General features: G+C 38.3%; 1 protein-coding gene across 1 annotated transcript; it reads left to right on the top strand.

The window, feature by feature from the left end:
* Window positions 1-714: 714 nt before the first annotated feature.
* HYAL4 (hyaluronoglucosaminidase 4) lies at window positions 715-16,491 on the top strand. The gene is made up of 4 exons (XM_003789775.2): window positions 715-733; window positions 8,214-9,218; window positions 14,452-14,541; window positions 16,054-16,491. Exons 2-4 carry the CDS (start codon window positions 8,265-8,267, stop codon window positions 16,462-16,464), a joined length of 1,455 nt encoding a protein of 484 aa, XP_003789823.1. The 5' UTR covers window positions 715-733; window positions 8,214-8,264; the 3' UTR covers window positions 16,465-16,491.
* Window positions 16,492-16,964: the final 473 nt, after the last annotated feature.

The raw sequence follows: 16,964 nt of genomic DNA, 5'->3' as shown, positions 1-16,964 counted from the left end.
TTTCTCTTTCCAATAGAAGGAATAGAATTAGAAATAGCTCATCTAGAGAAATTTTCTACTATGGTTTTTGCTTGTTTTTATTTTTTTAATTTAAAAAAATTTCTGACTTATTTAAGCTCAGCTATTGTCAGGCTTTGAGTCATGTCACCCCTTCTTGTTTTCAGCTTTATATTGTATTTTTCTAATGACATGTGCTAAAAATTGCATCCTAAGTAAATAAATACATGTGCTCATCTTATCATCTTAAGCCATTAGTTCTAATAAATTCATGTTGTATTTACTCAGGTTGGCACCTAATGGCCACACACAGTCAATCCTCCATTATCATCAGGAACAGCATATCTATTTTAAAAATAATGCACCTTGTAAGATACAAAGCACTGAACCCCATTTTTATACTCTTTAATCTGGAAGTCTTACATATATAGTTTTCTTTAACTGCTTATTTTTTCAACTAAAAACTCAATCAAAGCTTTCTTTCTTCTGTCTCGTCTTAGTGAGTTTAAATTGGATATTTTCAGAAAGCAAAGGTTGCGTATACCAAAATGCTTTTAACGTAGTCTAACTTTGGCTGTGTATGTAAAGAGAATGAGTGCGAGCCTCCTGTTTACCTTGAAGGACTGAGTCACCCCTGTAATAACACGTTGCTCTGAACTGTGACAGGGCATCCTTTGCCACTTGACCACTGCTTTGCACCAGGTGACTAACGGACCAGCAGCAAACAAAAGCAAAGGTAAAATATACTTTTTTCCTGTTTGAAAATTTTTAAAGATTGTTGTTAGGAATTAGAGGAATGAGAGAAAAACTAATTTTCATTACTTGGAATTCCCAATTTCTTTTTTAGCCTACCTTACATTATTAACTTCTCAAATGCAGTAATTTTCAATATGTGATCTTGCTTTTATGAACCTAGAACCCTAAAAACCACATCTGTCAGTGATGGTATCAAGTTAAACCTCAGTTAACTTTTTATTTATTATAAATTTATATGACTTCAATGACGCACTCAAGGCTTGCTTCTTTTCTCCTTTACATGCACAGTTTCTCAGAAAGGAGCCTTTGCAGTATGTTGGATTATATAACCCACTTCTTAACTTGAGATAGCATCAGAATATCTATAAACCAGGACAGTAAACTAATTAAAAATAAGCCATAGGAGCATAGGGCTTAATGAGTGAGCCACAACTTTAATATTTTTAAATAACTGACAGCTGTAAAGAATTCCTTAAGCTGACTTTATGAACATAAATATTCTCCATTAGTGTATAGGCAAATTTATTTGATCAAGATTTTATTTTTGCATAATCTTTAATGAAGTGTTTTTCATACTACAAACCATAGTTACCATCACATGGCTATCACATGGTGGGCAGTACCAGGTATGATTATTTGGATCAAGTATTGCAGAGTTTTTAAAAAACATGTAACATTTAAAAGGGTTCAGAGAGCAGATAATGGGTCTGCATGCCATACAGAGTGATTTAATGGGATTGGAGACTGGAAAGTGGAAGGGTGAGGGGAAACATCAGATGAAAAATTACCTGTTGGGTACAATGTAGACTCTACTAAAAGACTTGACTTCTATGAAATTCATCCATGTAACAAACAACAACTCCCCCCGCCATTTGTTTCTCTAAATCTACTTAAGTAAAAATTGACAACGAACAAAGATACCAAATAAAATAGAAATTGAATAGATAAGGTAATGAAATTTTTTCTAGTGTGCTGCTGATGGTAACTGGCTCCATAGCAGGAGACTTTAACTTTTACTCTTTCCTGGCTTTTTTACATTGCACTGAGACTTCCTTATTTTGTGCTATGTACACACCAGGGTACTCAGACAGAAGTCAAAGAAAGCAATCAGATTTGAGAGAGGATTCACAAAAAGAAAAAGTGGGAGAAAGAATAAAAAGAAATTAAAATAATGCTATAAACACTGAAGAATAAAAAACAAGGTTTGAAGGTGATCTTTATCAAAAAGGTATAGTTGGGTAAAATAAAGTCAACTCAGAATCCTTAAGAAAATCTAAGAAAAAAGCTGTTAAAGTTTTATTGGTAATATATAATCTTGCTTTCCAAGTTCTTTAAAATTAGATTGGATAAATTACCAAAACTAGTATGGAACCAAGGAGATAAAACAGAACCATCCTTTTCATATCCACTTCCTTCAAATACATTTATCTGTTGTAACTAGAGTTTTGTGATGTTTAAATTACTCTATAGAATATTTATTTACTTTTCATAAATAATGCACTGGTATTATTGATTATATTTTGTGGTACGTAATAACGCTAATCAGTTTCTTCAAGTGTACTGTCGTTTCTACTAAACAACTGCTAAGCCATTAGCTTTCCTTCAACATAGAGAATAAAATAATCTGTAATTAGCTCTTAATAGCTAGTGTCACCATAGAGCAGTGGTTCTCAACCTTCCTAATGCCTCAGCCCTTTAATACAGTTCCTGTGGGCTGCGACCCACAGGTTGAGAACCGCTGCCACCCACAGGTTGAGAACCGCTGCCATAGAGCCTTAATTTAAAGCTCTGGCTGATGGTGGTCACTTCAATTTAAAAAAATTCTTATTTTCTGAAAAGGGCTTTTTCTTATTAGATACAGAAAAGCATAGCATTTTCTCAAATGACATTGTAAAAGTGATCTTTGTAACAAAATCCAACTCTGATGTGGCTTCCTGTGGGAAGCCACGACTGATTCCTCATATTATATCAGAATCAATTTGCATTTTCTTATTTATTTATTTGTTCATTGCAGTTTTTGGCTGGGGCCAGGTTTGAACCCACCACCTCTGGTATATGGGGCCAGTACCCTACTCCGTGAGCCACAGGCACCACCCTCAGTTTGCATTTTCTTTGCTATAGCCAAAGAACTTTCAAATTCCCTACCACAGCAATATAGTACAAAACAACAACAGAACTTGCTTTCTAAAGAAATCTCAGCCACCCCCTGGCCAATTCTCTCACTTAGCCACTTAATTCTCCTCCCTGGAAACAAGCAATGTAACCATTCTTTGAGCATCTTTCTAGAGATTGTCTGATATGCAAATTACTTATATATGTGTGTGCACATACATAATATATCCCTTTCTAAGAAACATGATAACATTCTACACACATCTTTAAAAAAATCAAAGCATACGTACAGACATGTGTAAAACAAATATAGAACATGTGAATATCTCATGAATGTCCATATCCAAATAAAGCATATGTATAGACATTTGTAAAACAAATAAAGAACATTTTAATATCTCATGAATGTCCATATCAAAATAAAGAAGCAACCTTATTGTATTTTTTTTTACAGGTGCATAGTATTCCATTGAATAGAAGGCCATGCTTTATTTAGTCTTTCCCTGAAAGATGGACATTTGTTTCCACTCTTGGTAATTACAAACAATGCGGCAATAAATTTCGTGCATTGGTATTTCAGATAGAAAATGCCGATCTTTTTCCACTAGGAATGTACCCTTCCTTAATTGCAAACAATTGGGAACATTTCATCCTGCTCAAATTTCATATCTTGTTAAAATATGTATGTCTGCAGAGCATTGGGTGCCATTTGCAAAGGCAGGCAAACCGTGGTTTCCAATCCATTGCTGGCAGGATTGAGGCAGGATTTGAAAGTAAGCCATGTATCCCCGAGACAGGGCAATGTGTTCTAGCCACAACTTTTAGCCTCTCAAATGCTGGATGATCCGATTCTGTTCAAACATCCTTCTGGTCCTCAGGCCTCATACTGGGCTTTAGCTCTCAGCCCCAGTTTCTGTCTGGTCACCCTCATTACTCTCCCAGCTCTCTTTGTCAATGGTATGGGTCACAGTTAGGGGAATGGGATAGTTTTAAGTTATATTCTTGACTATCACCATTGGAAGGACTTAAGTAACATTTCACACATTACTAGATTGCTTCCTTTAGTTCAAAAACTTTCATTAGAAATCTGAAGATTGGGCGGCACCTGTGGCTCAAAGGAGTAGGGCGCTAGGCCCATATGCTGGAGTTGACGCTGAAGATTTAAGTCAAGTTAATGTTATTTTAGGGAGGTTAGTTAAAAACAGGTTGACAGAGGGAACACTTTATTCAAAATGTGGTCCTAAGACGTTGTGCTTTTCCAAGAAAGCTGTTGATCTTGGCTACAAGAAATTTCAAGACTCAAAGGAGGATAATACTTTTAAACAAAGCCTAAGTATGTACTTTTGTGCAAAAACAAACATTATTCTCTCTCAGGTTACGTTTCTTAAAAATGATGTCATGAAAAATACAGTTATTCACAGTGAATCATAATGAATTCTCCATTAATAAAGGTAACACTGAAATAGTCATTTTCACATATCTGTAAAACTTAATCTTATTTTAAGAAGACTGGAAAGGAAGCCATTTTGTGCAATCAGGATAGCATAGTAGTTCTAAAATTTGCTCAGATGAAGGGACACCAATGCTCTTTAGTAATAATATAAGTAGAGGTATAAGGAAATTCAGTACCTCATGATGAGCCTTAAAGAGATACTATTATAAGGTAGATTATATTGTAAATCAACAGACACAGAGAATTTATGAGAAATTTATGGGGAAACTTAGCTGAGAAAGCTCTGCCATTCAAATATTTTCTTTCTTCTCCTGGAAAACTTAAAGGTAAGTTCATTGGAGAAAAAAAAAAAATGGATGTCTATTATTGGGTCTTGCTCTACTAAGATTTATGAGACAGCAGGCTAACAGTCAGTTCTGCAGAATTGAGGATACTGCTTTGACCTAGGTGGCTCTCATCCATCTTCCTAACTAATAAACATTTATGAGTGTATCTTTTACCACTGGCAAAATAACACTTTGTCAGTACTTTCCTTGAGGGTTTGGAAGTAAAATAGCTCATCTATTGAATTCCTTAGGGCCCATCACCTTCAGAATGCCTCATTAAACCCTTATGGATTTAGGAGTAGACACCTGGCATCTTTGAGGTTTTTAAAACCAAATCCCAGTATCATGAAAAAGAGAAATAGAAGAGTTGCAGACTTGAAAAATCAATTCCTTCCACTAATGCCATAATATTAAGGGATGAGTGTATGTTCCTAAAAGCTTTCCCAAAGTATTCGCTCTAATCTTATAGATTAGTACAAATGATCTTGTTGTGAATAAAAAAAAATTATTAAGTGTACATGAACAGAAGTTTGGAATTATGATCGAAATGAAAACAAAACAGAATTAATGATTCATTTATTGATTTATAATATCTTTTTTTTTTTTTTTTTGCAGTTTTTGGCTAGGGCTGGGTTTGAACCCACCACCTCCAGCATATGGGGCTGGCGCCCTACTCCTTTGAGCCACAGGCGCCACCCTATAATATCATTTTTTTCTGTGCAGTAATTGTTGAAAATATTTTTAGGTTCTTCCAAATAACTAATTCCAGCCACTCTCATTTTTGTCTTGAATTACTGCCAGGGCTTCCTTATAGTATTCCTGCTGCCTCTCTCTTGTTCTTTTTTTCTTTTATCCTTGCCTCAACGCAGCCTTCAAAATTGTCCAGGTTGCTCTGCTACAGCAGCTAGTTGAGGCGCAGGTAGAGGTCAGCAGCAGGGACCTGGTAGCATGGCGGGGTGTGGGAAGGCGTCTACGGGTGTTATAAAGCAAAGTGCAGTCCTGGGGAAGCTCCCCACTGAAGGAAAGAGGACAGTGAAGACAGCTGGAGGTTGCGTGGTGAGGGCAGGAAACTGATAATAGTATCTGGAAGGTGCCACATGAGGGGATCTCCTCCCAGCCAGACAGGGTTAATCAGGAGAGTGACAGAGGGTGCACCAGCCAGTGACATGGCTCTGTGGAAAGCAGAAACCTGAGACGTACAGTAAGCAGAAGACCGGCACAGAACTTTACTTACTGATTTTGCCTGTCTTAATTCTGTACACTATATTTTATCAGGAGCTATGGCCGCCCTCTGCCATTTAAAGGCACTTCCAGTTCTGGAGAAGGAGAATAGTAGGAGAAGAGAGTCACTTGGTAACTTTGTAATAAATGAATGCAGTCAATTGTGGGGCAGCGAGGAGGGGGCTGATCAAAGGGGAAACAATAGTCACCAAGAAAACTATGTTTTGAATAAAAGCAAAAATGGGAATTGTTCTGGCAGAGATTATTTTTCTACACAATGTATAGTCTTCTGTAACAAGAACTGAATTTTGAATATAAAGAAAATCTTTTCCCATCTCCCTACTAATGACCCCTTATATGTAGTACAATTCTATTATTATTACCCTGGAGCAGAATATAATGAAATATCAAAGAGAAATATCATTTTGAGTACCACCACTCTTTTAGAACTCGTAAAATTAGATGCCTTCAAAAATACTGTTCTCTCCAATTCATATTTTAGATTTTCAGTATAATATATCATATTACTAAGTGAGTTAATCTTACTCATCTTTGTGTCCTAGAAGAGTAGAGGCATTTATTCAATGGATGAAATACCTACTTCTTTAGCTCTTAAAAACTTATAATTTGTGTGTACTCATTTACTCAAGACTTCTTACATGTCTTTGAACAAAGTTATGCAAATTACTTAAAATTTTTGTTTACCTCTGTGTCCTAGGCCTGAGAAACTCTATGAGGTTTGTCTGGAGATACCTGGTGGTTAAAATGACTATGACTCCGAACATGCAGCTCACCCATGCTGGCTGTGCTGGAGGAAACTCTTAAGTCACAGAGTCCATGTAAATACCCTCTATCGATCAGAGTTCCCGGTAATGAGCAACTGAATCAAAACCTCACTCACTTGATTAGAAAATGCTGTCCCATGAAGATAAGTTGCCACTTAACAGTAACAGCATGGACATTAGGTTCTGGATGTCCCCACAGGCCTGTGGCTCCCAGACACGTCACCACTGGCAGCACCACCTCAGGTTCTTTGAATCTCAAGATCTCAATTCAATTCTAGAATAAGATTCATCTACCTGGTCTAGCCACGGGAATATACCAGCTTCAAAGAGGAGCTGGGACAGCATCTGAACATTTTGGCTTCTATAATGTTTTTTACCAAGAAACTTAGGGTGCAGAGTTCACTACAGAGGAAGGGGGTTCATATCCTGGGCCCTCAGCCAAAGGATAAACTAGGCCCTCACCTCACAAGGAATTAGCTATAACCACAATGCATTTTCATTTTAATAATGTAGAAGACTATAAAGATTTTATGCCACCAAACCCTTTGATAAGCTCTTTGAAAAATAATTATTTTGTAGTTGTCTTACAAAGAAATGACTAAAAAAGAAACTTGACAAAGTAGTTGTCATCTTCCTCTGTCTTCTACCGTGCATGGCTCTGTCTTCTGGGCTGTCTGTGCTCAGGCATTCTTTGCCCCTGAATCAGTTTTTCTTTCTACGCACTTCTTACTTCCACGAAGAGTAATTGCTCTAGCAAATTAGCATGTAGTGATTGTTATGCGTTTTTATTGTTATAATTTTTTTTCTTTTTTTGAGACAGAGTCCCTTTCTCAAGAGTGAGGTAGAGTGCCCTGGTGTCATCTCTAACTCAAAGCAACTTTTAAACTGCTGGGTTCAAGGGATCTTTTGGCCTAAACCTCTCAAGTAGCTGGGGCTACAAGCATGCACTACAACGCCTGGCTAGTTTTTTCTGTTTCTAGTAGACACGGGGGTCTCATTCTTGCTCAGGCTGGTCTCGAACTCCTAAATTTGGTAATCTACCCGCCTCAGCCTACCAGAGTGCTAGGATGACAGGCATGAGCCACCGGGCCTGGCCCACAGTGTTACAGTGCTTTGCCTTCCATGTACTGTGATGATAATCAGGCAAGCCTCTTCAGCTTTCTAAGACTCTGTTTCCTCCTTTGTAGAATGAAAAAATAATTATAAGCCTTATACAGTATTGTAAAATTAAACAAGATGCATGCATATAAAACATATAAGCATAATGCATGGATTTGATTTGAAGACAGGATCACAACTTACTCATTTTAATTCTGGACACAGGGTCTGAGGCTCCATGAATGTTTGTTAAAATGTATCGGCCGTCCCTGAATAGAAAGGAGGTCAGTATCCTCCTTTACTTAGTGCTGTACTTAGTGCCGTATCTCAATTTATTTATAGGTCGCTTTAAGTCTTTAAGTAAAATATACCTTAAAAATATAAGCATATAATAATGATACCTACTTAATATTTGATTCTTTTTCCTCAAAATTATCACTAACAGGAAATTAAATCTCTTCACAGGTCTTCCAAAGTGCATTAAAGCAGAAGATAACATCAGATTTTTATCTTATCATGAAACTATTATCTGAAGGACAATTAAGGCTTTATGTTGTTCAACCAGTACATCTCACATCATGGCTATTTATAGTTTTTATCCTGAAGTCTATCTCTTCTCTAAAACCTGCCCGACTTCCAATTTATCAAAGGAAACCCTTTATAGCTGCCTGGAATGCTCCAACGGATCAGTGTTTGATAAAATATAACTTGAGACTAAATTTGAAAATGTTTCAGGTGATTGGAAGCCCACTGGCCAAGGCCAGGGGGCAAAACGTCACAATATTTTATGTCAATAGATTGGGATACTATCCATGGTATACAGCAGATGGGGTCCCCATTAACGGGGGTCTCCCCCAGAATATAAGTTTGCAAGTTCATCTGGAAAAAGCTGACCAAGACATCAATCACTACATCCCTGCTGAAGATTTCAGTGGACTTGCTGTTATAGACTGGGAATATTGGCGACCACAGTGGGCCCGAAACTGGAACACAAAAGATGTCTACAGACAGAAGTCAAGACAACTTATTTCTGATATGCAAAGGAACGAATCAGCTACGGATATTGAATATTTAGCCAAAGCAACCTTTGAGGAAAGTGCAAAAGCTTTCATGAAGGAAACCATCAAATTGGGAATTAAGAGCCGACCCAAGGGCCTTTGGGGTTATTACTTATATCCTGATTGCCACAATTATAATGTCTATGCCCCAAACTACACTGGGTCCTGCCCAGAAGAAGAAGTTTTGAGGAACAATGAGCTCTCTTGGCTGTGGAACAGCAGTGCTGCTCTGTACCCTTCCATTGGTGTCAGGAAATCCCTTGGAGGTGGTGAAAACATTCTGCGCTTTTCACAGTTTCGTGTGCACGAATCTATGAGGGTGTCTGCCATGACGTGCCATGATTATGCTCTGCCTGTGTTTGTCTACACGAGGCTAGGGTACAGAGACGAGCCTTTGTTCTTTCTTTCTAAGGTAAGAAGCACCTTGTACAATGGTAGGGGATTTCCTCCCTATCTCTAAAAGAGACATTTCTTGGTTATTTATGCTCTTCGAAGAATCTATTTCAATTAATGGTCTGTTAGCTAGGAACCTAATTAATCCTTGACTAGATTTCTTCCACTTAGACTTTTCATTTATGCAAACTAAATTTTGATTACCTTTTTAATTATTATTCTTTTAAGAAACCAAGTAAGGTGGGAAGGAGTCAAAGTGAGATTCCAGCCACTATTACACTTTGTGCCCCCAACTTGGTTGTAATTCTTATAGAATTGGCTATTTAATGGGGTTACTGGCAGTGGACAAATTAGAAAATGAAAGAACATGTTTTAAAATGGAGTCATTTGCTCATATTTGAGGAAGCGGAATTTACAAAATTTCTCCTTTTGTCCTTGCCTCAAATATCAAGAGGAAAAATATTTTTCAAAATGCATGATAGTTGCCTGGTGCCTGTAGCTCAGCAGTTAGGGTGCCAGCCACGTACACCAGGGCTGGGGGTTTGAACCCAGCCTGGGCCTGCCAAACAACAATGACAACTACCGCAAAGAAAATAGCTGGGCGTTGTGGCCAGCGCCTGCACTCCCAGCTACTCGGGAGGCTGAGGCAAGAGAATCACTTAAGCCCCAGTCTGAGGTTGCTGTGAGCTGTGACATCATAGCACTCTACTGAGGGTAGAGTGAGATAATAATGAGACTCTGTCTCAAAAAAAATAAGCATAATAGTAAACTTTAAAAAAAGCTATAAGGAAGGTAAAACAATGTGAATATATTTAACTCTACTGAACTGTACACTGAAAAATTACTAAGATAATTTTCAGATTATGTGTTTTTATGACAATTTAAGAATTCTAAGAAGATACAAAGGAATTTGCAAATCTGTTAAAAATAGATGAATCTATAGATTTAGCCATCTGGGAGATTGTTGTCTCTGTGAGCACAACTAGTAGAAAGTTGATGAGAGCTGTGTGAGTTTCTGAATTTGATACTTATATCACAAGTAGATGATTTTATATCCCTATGCTGAAGTTTAGAGATAGAAGTTTTATTCTGTCTGATTATTTTTACTTAAGCTAAAGACATGCTGCCAGAAACCTCATAGAGACCATGAGAGTAGCTTTTCAACTAAGTGAACTTTCAGCCAGATTTTCTCTCCCTTCTTCTTTCTTTGCTGATCTAACCTCTAAGTGGAAATTTCTAGGGAAAACAGCGGGTGCTCTACCCTCTGTAAAATTTCTACCTTGAGAAGACTTGAGACTTTTTCAGGCCTTCACAGAGAGATGGTATGTTTCAAGGTATTACTGGATACCAGGGGCTTAACGTATTTCAGTGCAAACGTTGTTGCTTCTTCTCCACCATTACATATTTCAAGTCATCAGCATGTGTTAAAGTACAAGGACCTTCTGAGTGTGGGGCAAGCTAGGGAGGAGGCTTAGGAAGCCCCTGGTGAGGGCTCTTCCCTGACCAGTACCCCGCTTATACATATGCAGGGCTGAGCGTCTTCATCAGAGGGAGAAACGGCACACTGAGGGGAGCAGTGACTCCTCTGCCTCCAACACCATTCATGAGATGAGGAAGGAAAAGTCTTTACTGTGAACAGATAGTCATCCCATCCAGAAGAATCAGGACAAACTGGGATTGAAGAATGACAGGAAATCAATATTATCTGGAAGGTTTAAAAAGGTTACCTAAATATTTACAAAATAATCTTGACTATTTTAGAAAACTTCTTTTCTATATTTGATCAAACATTCTTTAGTGATAATAAATTTACTTGGTGAAAGAAACAATAAATTTTTTTTTTTTTAATTTGAAATAGGGTTCTGCTCTGTTGCCCAGGCTACAGTGGCACAATCACAGGTCACTGCAACCTTAAACTTTTATGCTTAAGCCATCCTCTCACCTTAGCCTCCCACGTAGCTAGGACTGTCTATAGGCACATACCACCACGACAGAATAATGTTTCAATTAATTTGTGGATACAGGTCTCACTATGCTAATCAAGCTGGTCTCCAACTCCTGGGCTCCAGAGAGCCTCCCACCTCAGCCTCCCCAAGGGCTAAGATAACCGACATGAGCCATCATGTCCCGGCAGAAACCATAACCTTTAAAGAACAACATATTCATTTCAAAAGATTAACTTAAATTACTAGTACATTCTGCACATTCTATAAACTTGGGATGACATTCTTTCTTCAGTAGCCACAGCCTCAGCAATACTTCTGTGTTCTCTCAGGGAAAAAAAGGAACAATTGTTTGGGTCTTTATTTAATCTGCATCCTTTCCCTTTCTAAATGGCAAGCTGTTTCAAGTATTTTAAACCATCATTGTCCCAAACATTGTACCCTAACCGACTACTACTGGCTTTCATTTCTTACTTTCCCACAACATCTACATTCTTGAAAACATGCACACATACAGTTAAGATTAGAAAAAAAGATCTGCCCGTAAGTAGCAAATCTCTTAACCTGCCCTGACCTCAGTGCTTCAGTGTCTTAATGTACAAACTGGGACAGTATTACTTGCATTCCTACCTAGCAGAAGTAGTACAGAAATTAAATGAGAGAATGCACATGAAAATTTGTGTGGCTATCACTTTTTAGCAGGTCTCAACACCTTCAACTAAAGCCTGGGCTATCTAAAAAAGGAACCCCGGGCAGCAGCCAGAGCTTGGGGAAATAACACAAAAGCTACATGGGAGGCTAAGGTGAGAGGATGGCTTAAGCATAAAAGTTTAAGGTTGCAGTGACCTGTGATTGTGCCACTGTAGCCTGGGCAACAGAGCAAGACCCTATCTCAAATTAAAAAAAAAAAATTATTGTTTCTTTCACCAAGTAAATTTATTATCACTAAAGAATGTTTGATCAAACATATGTATAAATGCAACCTAGATAGAACCTGATGTTGTGCTTTAAAAAAGAACAAAAGGAGTACTTGGCTGTAGATTTAAAGGTGTTTATCCCTGTAATTAATTAATTCTCTTTCTGGTAACACACAAAGGGAGTTCATCAGTGATGCTCAGGTCCCCACAGAGGGCACCTTGCTTACATGCGCCCTGGTCAGCGTCAGGGACTGAACCCAAGCGGGGAGAGTGAGTCCTCTGCTTCTGAAATCTGGACTCCAGCCTGAGCTCCTTGGGTACAGGCAAAGCAGCCCTCCAGCACACTGGGACCTGAGTCTGCGTCTGCTTTGTTCCTTTATTCCTCCTTTCACGTGATACCATGCTCTCAGGTGGTCCCAGTGCACTCCTTATGCTTATGCTCTCAGGTGGTCCCAGTGCACTCCTCCAGGCATGTGAGCTGTGACTTCCCTTGCTGAGTGATGAATGCCATTGCTTTTCTCATAACCCCAAACACAGCTCCTTTCTGATTCATTGAGTACCCTGCTCTCTGCTGGTGACAGTTAACTAATCTGATGAGAAGCTAATTTGGTAACTAATTGGGAAGAAACTAAGACCAGCCTCAGAAGATGTGGCTTTCACCACAAGCACCTATTGCTTTTATACTTATGGAATATGTATGAATAACCTGTAAAAATAAAACGTAAATATTTTGTCCTTCCCTCCTTTGATGGCAAAGCCTTAACCCAGTGTTTTTCAATCTTTTTTCTCTCATGGCACACTTGAACCTATAGTTAAACTTTTGCAGTACACTTAAATTATGTTGATCAAAAAAAAAAAAAAGAGTAAAAAAAGGATATACTTACTGTGCTGTGAACTTCTTTTGAAAATAATTTAGTTAATGATCTTCAAAAATTTTTGTGGCACATCTAAGATCTTCTCACAGCACACCGGTTGAAAATCACTGCTTTAACTTCCTAAAGGAAGGCTGTTGGGGATTTGTGCCCCACTGTCACACCATGTGACTATCAAGTGACTGGATTCAGGACGTTTCAAAGTGAGCAGAGCAAGGAGTTCTCCCTTGTGTCTTAGTCAAAGGAGGCAATGGACATGGACCGAGCAGATGCTTCTGGGCACTGTGGGATGGCTCTGCCTCATCCCTTCTCATCAGACCTTTCGTAATTGTCACAATCCTTTTATTGACCTAGCTTATTTCAGCCTCACAACCCCTTGACACATTCCTATCATGTCAGCCCTGACCGGTACGGCAGATAACATGGTCATGGGGAATGAAAATGGATGTGAATGGGAAATTAGTTTAAACCAAAATCCCTTTCTTATTTCAAAGTTAGCAGAAAATTTCTCAGGGGGAAAAAAACTTTAAAAACTCAAATTGTAAAACTTTTGAGGATCGGTCTATGAAAATTTCAGAGAAAGAGATTATCTCTTAAATATTATTATTGATATAAAGTACCCAAGCAAAATATAGCTCTTCTTATATTTTCCATCAAATCACCCAATTACATTCTCCAGCATATCACTGGTGAAAATGCAACCTTGGAGTAACAATATATTGTAATTTAATAAAGGAAGATACCAATTACCTACATTCAACTTTTAATTTTTATATGATACAACCTTTGTCAATGTTAATCTTTAAAAACTAAAACAGTAATTCTTTAGCATTACGAAACCAAAATTCTCACTTGCTGAAATCTTTCTTTCACCTATCTTTACCATATTGGGAAAAATCTCAGTGGCTTTGTCATGACTGGATGAATCATAAACGATACGTGTGAAATCAGGTGTTTTGAGATTAAACCCAAATAATTTCAGAAACCAAATATTAAGGCTGGACCAAGTCAGGGCCTGCAAACCCTTAATGCTGTTTCTTTGCCAGGCCTTGGAATCGAAATGACACAAACCTATCCATCACTTCAGAGGGGAAGTTCCAAGGGGGCATGTTGCATAATGAAGAAGGCTAAGAGGATTGCATTTAGAGAAGGATAGCTTTTGGATTCTGTTTCTGGGTCATATACATATGACCTGGTTTGTGGGAATATGCCTCTAATCAATTTTAATTAAATAATTGATCATTATTTACAGGTTCATTGTGTTCAAAATAATATTTTGAAAGTGGCAAAAGGTAAGTTGTTCTTTAAAAATATTTATATTTTTTGCATAAGTCTATAGAGCATGATTTAAGCATTGGTTTGTGCAACATGTGTATTGCTCTGGAAACGTAGAGAATAGTCTCTATGGAGTATCTGAGCTCACATCCAGCCCTCTTATGCTGAACTCAGCCTCTATTCCCAATCCCTGGTGAGTTGTTTTACATTCCAATTGACAATGAACTCTATTTTCTTCAATCTAGCAAGATCTAATCAGTACCATAGGAGAAAGTGCTGCCTTGGGTGCTGCAGGCATTGTTATTTGGGGAGACATGAATTTAACTTCATCTGAGGTAAGTTAGTACCTTGAAGGTACGGTTGATTTTTTTTTTAAGTTTTTGTTCTGTTTTCTTGTAGAGCTCACTGTAATAGAATCTCTCAGGCCACCCCACCCCAGTGGTAAACCAGCTTTACAATAAAAGTACAAATTAGTGCTTGACACACAGCAAGGGCTCAATAAACATTGCTAACTTTCCTAAAGACAGTAATCGTAATAACACCTACATTTGTTGAGTGCTTACTAGGTGCTAAGAGTGTGCTAAGAGATTTTTTGTTTAGCATTTGTTCACTTATCGGTCCTAGGAGGTAGTGACTGTCATCTTCATTTATAAATGAAGGAACAAGACATGAAAAATAACAAGGGTAACAGCTCATTGAGACAGTTTGATGCTGGAGCCCTGGCATTTAACCATTATATAAAATGTGTTATAATCTATCTTGAGAAGTAGAAACAGGTGGTGAGTTTTTAATCTCCTTGTAGACTTATTTTTTTCTCTGCAGATAAATTAGCTGAAAATTAAGAGGTTCTAAAAATCTCTTCAAATGTCTCCCAGCTGAGATATTTACTATAAGAAACCTTCCTAGTTTTCCCCAATCTATATTAATCACAATCTCTTCTGTATTTCCAGATGTCACTTAATTATTTCTCTGTAGTCTAACACATTTTGGCTTGAATTATAAAACTGGTACCCTCAACACTTTTTCTAATTGAATTTTTTGCAAGCCCATGATGATTTAATATTATTCTTAGAATTTTATAAGCTCAAGTTGTTGCTTGAGACAGCATTCATGAAACTATTTATAAGTATGTCCACCTGTAAGAATCAGGTAGAAAATGAGAGGATCAATTTCTGACTTTCCAGGTGTGATATTTACACTTCTGCCCATATGTGTCATCATGAAGTTGAGTGCACAACCCAGGTGGCCTCTACTTAGAAGACATAGTGGGAACCACATACAGAAATTACCTATCAGCCTCACAGGCTTTCTTATGTTTGAATTATAATGAAGATATAACTGTAGGACCCAGGAAAGGTGACATTTATACATAATTATCCAAAAAATGCAGACGGTTACAGGTTGATGTTCAACAATAAATGATAAACATGACGATTCAGGGCCTAACACAACCACGAATGGCACAATATGCAAAGTGCCCTGGGGACAGAAGCTCTGGGATGATTTTAATTTTAATTTGTTCATCTCTTTTTCATACACATTAACCTGGGAGCTAGAACGGGAAAAGTTACTAATCAGAGGAAGGCAAGGTCCCCTCTGCTGACTCTGGGCCCGTTTGCAAGTGCAGCTGCCGAGCCTCACTGTAACAAATTCTCCTTCCTTTGTCCCTTACCCTTCTCCCCTTTCTGGTCTGGGCCCCCTGGGTTATAGTGCCCAGGAACCTAAGAGTTCATTAACTGGAGCCAAGCTGTTAGGTTTTAGTCAAGTCCAAAGAGCTGCCTGGTGGGCCTAGAAGCTCTAACCCTATCCGGGGAAACACTAAAACCCGTTTGTTTCTACATCTCTAGGGCAACTGTACAAAGGTGAAGCAGTTTGTGAGTTCTGATTTAGGGAGCTACATAGTCAACGTGACCAGGGCCGCGGAGGTGTGCAGCCTTCACCTGTGCAGGAATAACGGCAGGTGCATAAGGAAGATGTGGACGGCTCCCAACTACCTCCACCTGAACCCTGCGAGTTACCACATAGAGGCCTCTGCAGACGGGGATTTTACTGTGAAAGGCAGAGCATCTGCTACAGACCTGGCAGTGATGGCTGAGAAATTTTCCTGTCATTGTTATCAGGGATACGAAGGAGCTGATTGCAGAGAAATGAAGATGGTTGACGGATGCTCTGGGGTTTCCCCTTTTTCTTCCTCACTAATAACACTGGGTCTGCTGGTTTTGGCAGTCTATGGGAGCACTCAGTTGTGGGATAATTGAGTTTAAAGGGAATTGTGCAACCTCTAGAGTACTCACTTAGGAAAGAGATGAAATTTATGATGACTTTTTTCCCCTCCTGAATTCCATTGAGAAGCACTCCAAGTAGACATTATCAAAGTCACTTAACACAAACGGACACCTGCTGTTTTGCTCCTAGTTTGACTAAGAAATTAGATCCAGGAGTAAAATCAGTGCACTCTTCTTCCTTACTGGATTGTTTCAGTTGGATTTAAACTAAAGTGGTATATTTTAATCTTTATAAGAATGTACATACATTAAAACGTGCATATAAATATTAAATACTGATTTAATAGACTGTTTTTCCCGCAAGCAACTTATTTAAAGACAGATTACTAAGTAATTATCTGATTCCATAGAAGGGATCGTCTTAGGGCAAGACCTGGTCAACTTGTCAGGTTGTCTGAGGTTAGCACTCCCTGGTTCTTATCCCAGTACCAAAGAATGGGTACCAGGGCCAAGACTACCAAACATGTCTATGG

Source organism: Otolemur garnettii, unplaced genomic scaffold, assembly GCF_000181295.1.
Source record: "Otolemur garnettii isolate 467f Iridium unplaced genomic scaffold, OtoGar3 scaffold00037, whole genome shotgun sequence".
NCBI classification, from domain to species: Eukaryota; Metazoa; Chordata; class Mammalia; order Primates; family Galagidae; genus Otolemur; species Otolemur garnettii.
Note: the sequence above shows the minus strand (reverse complement) of the source record. Positions and strands in the feature narration are given on the sequence as shown.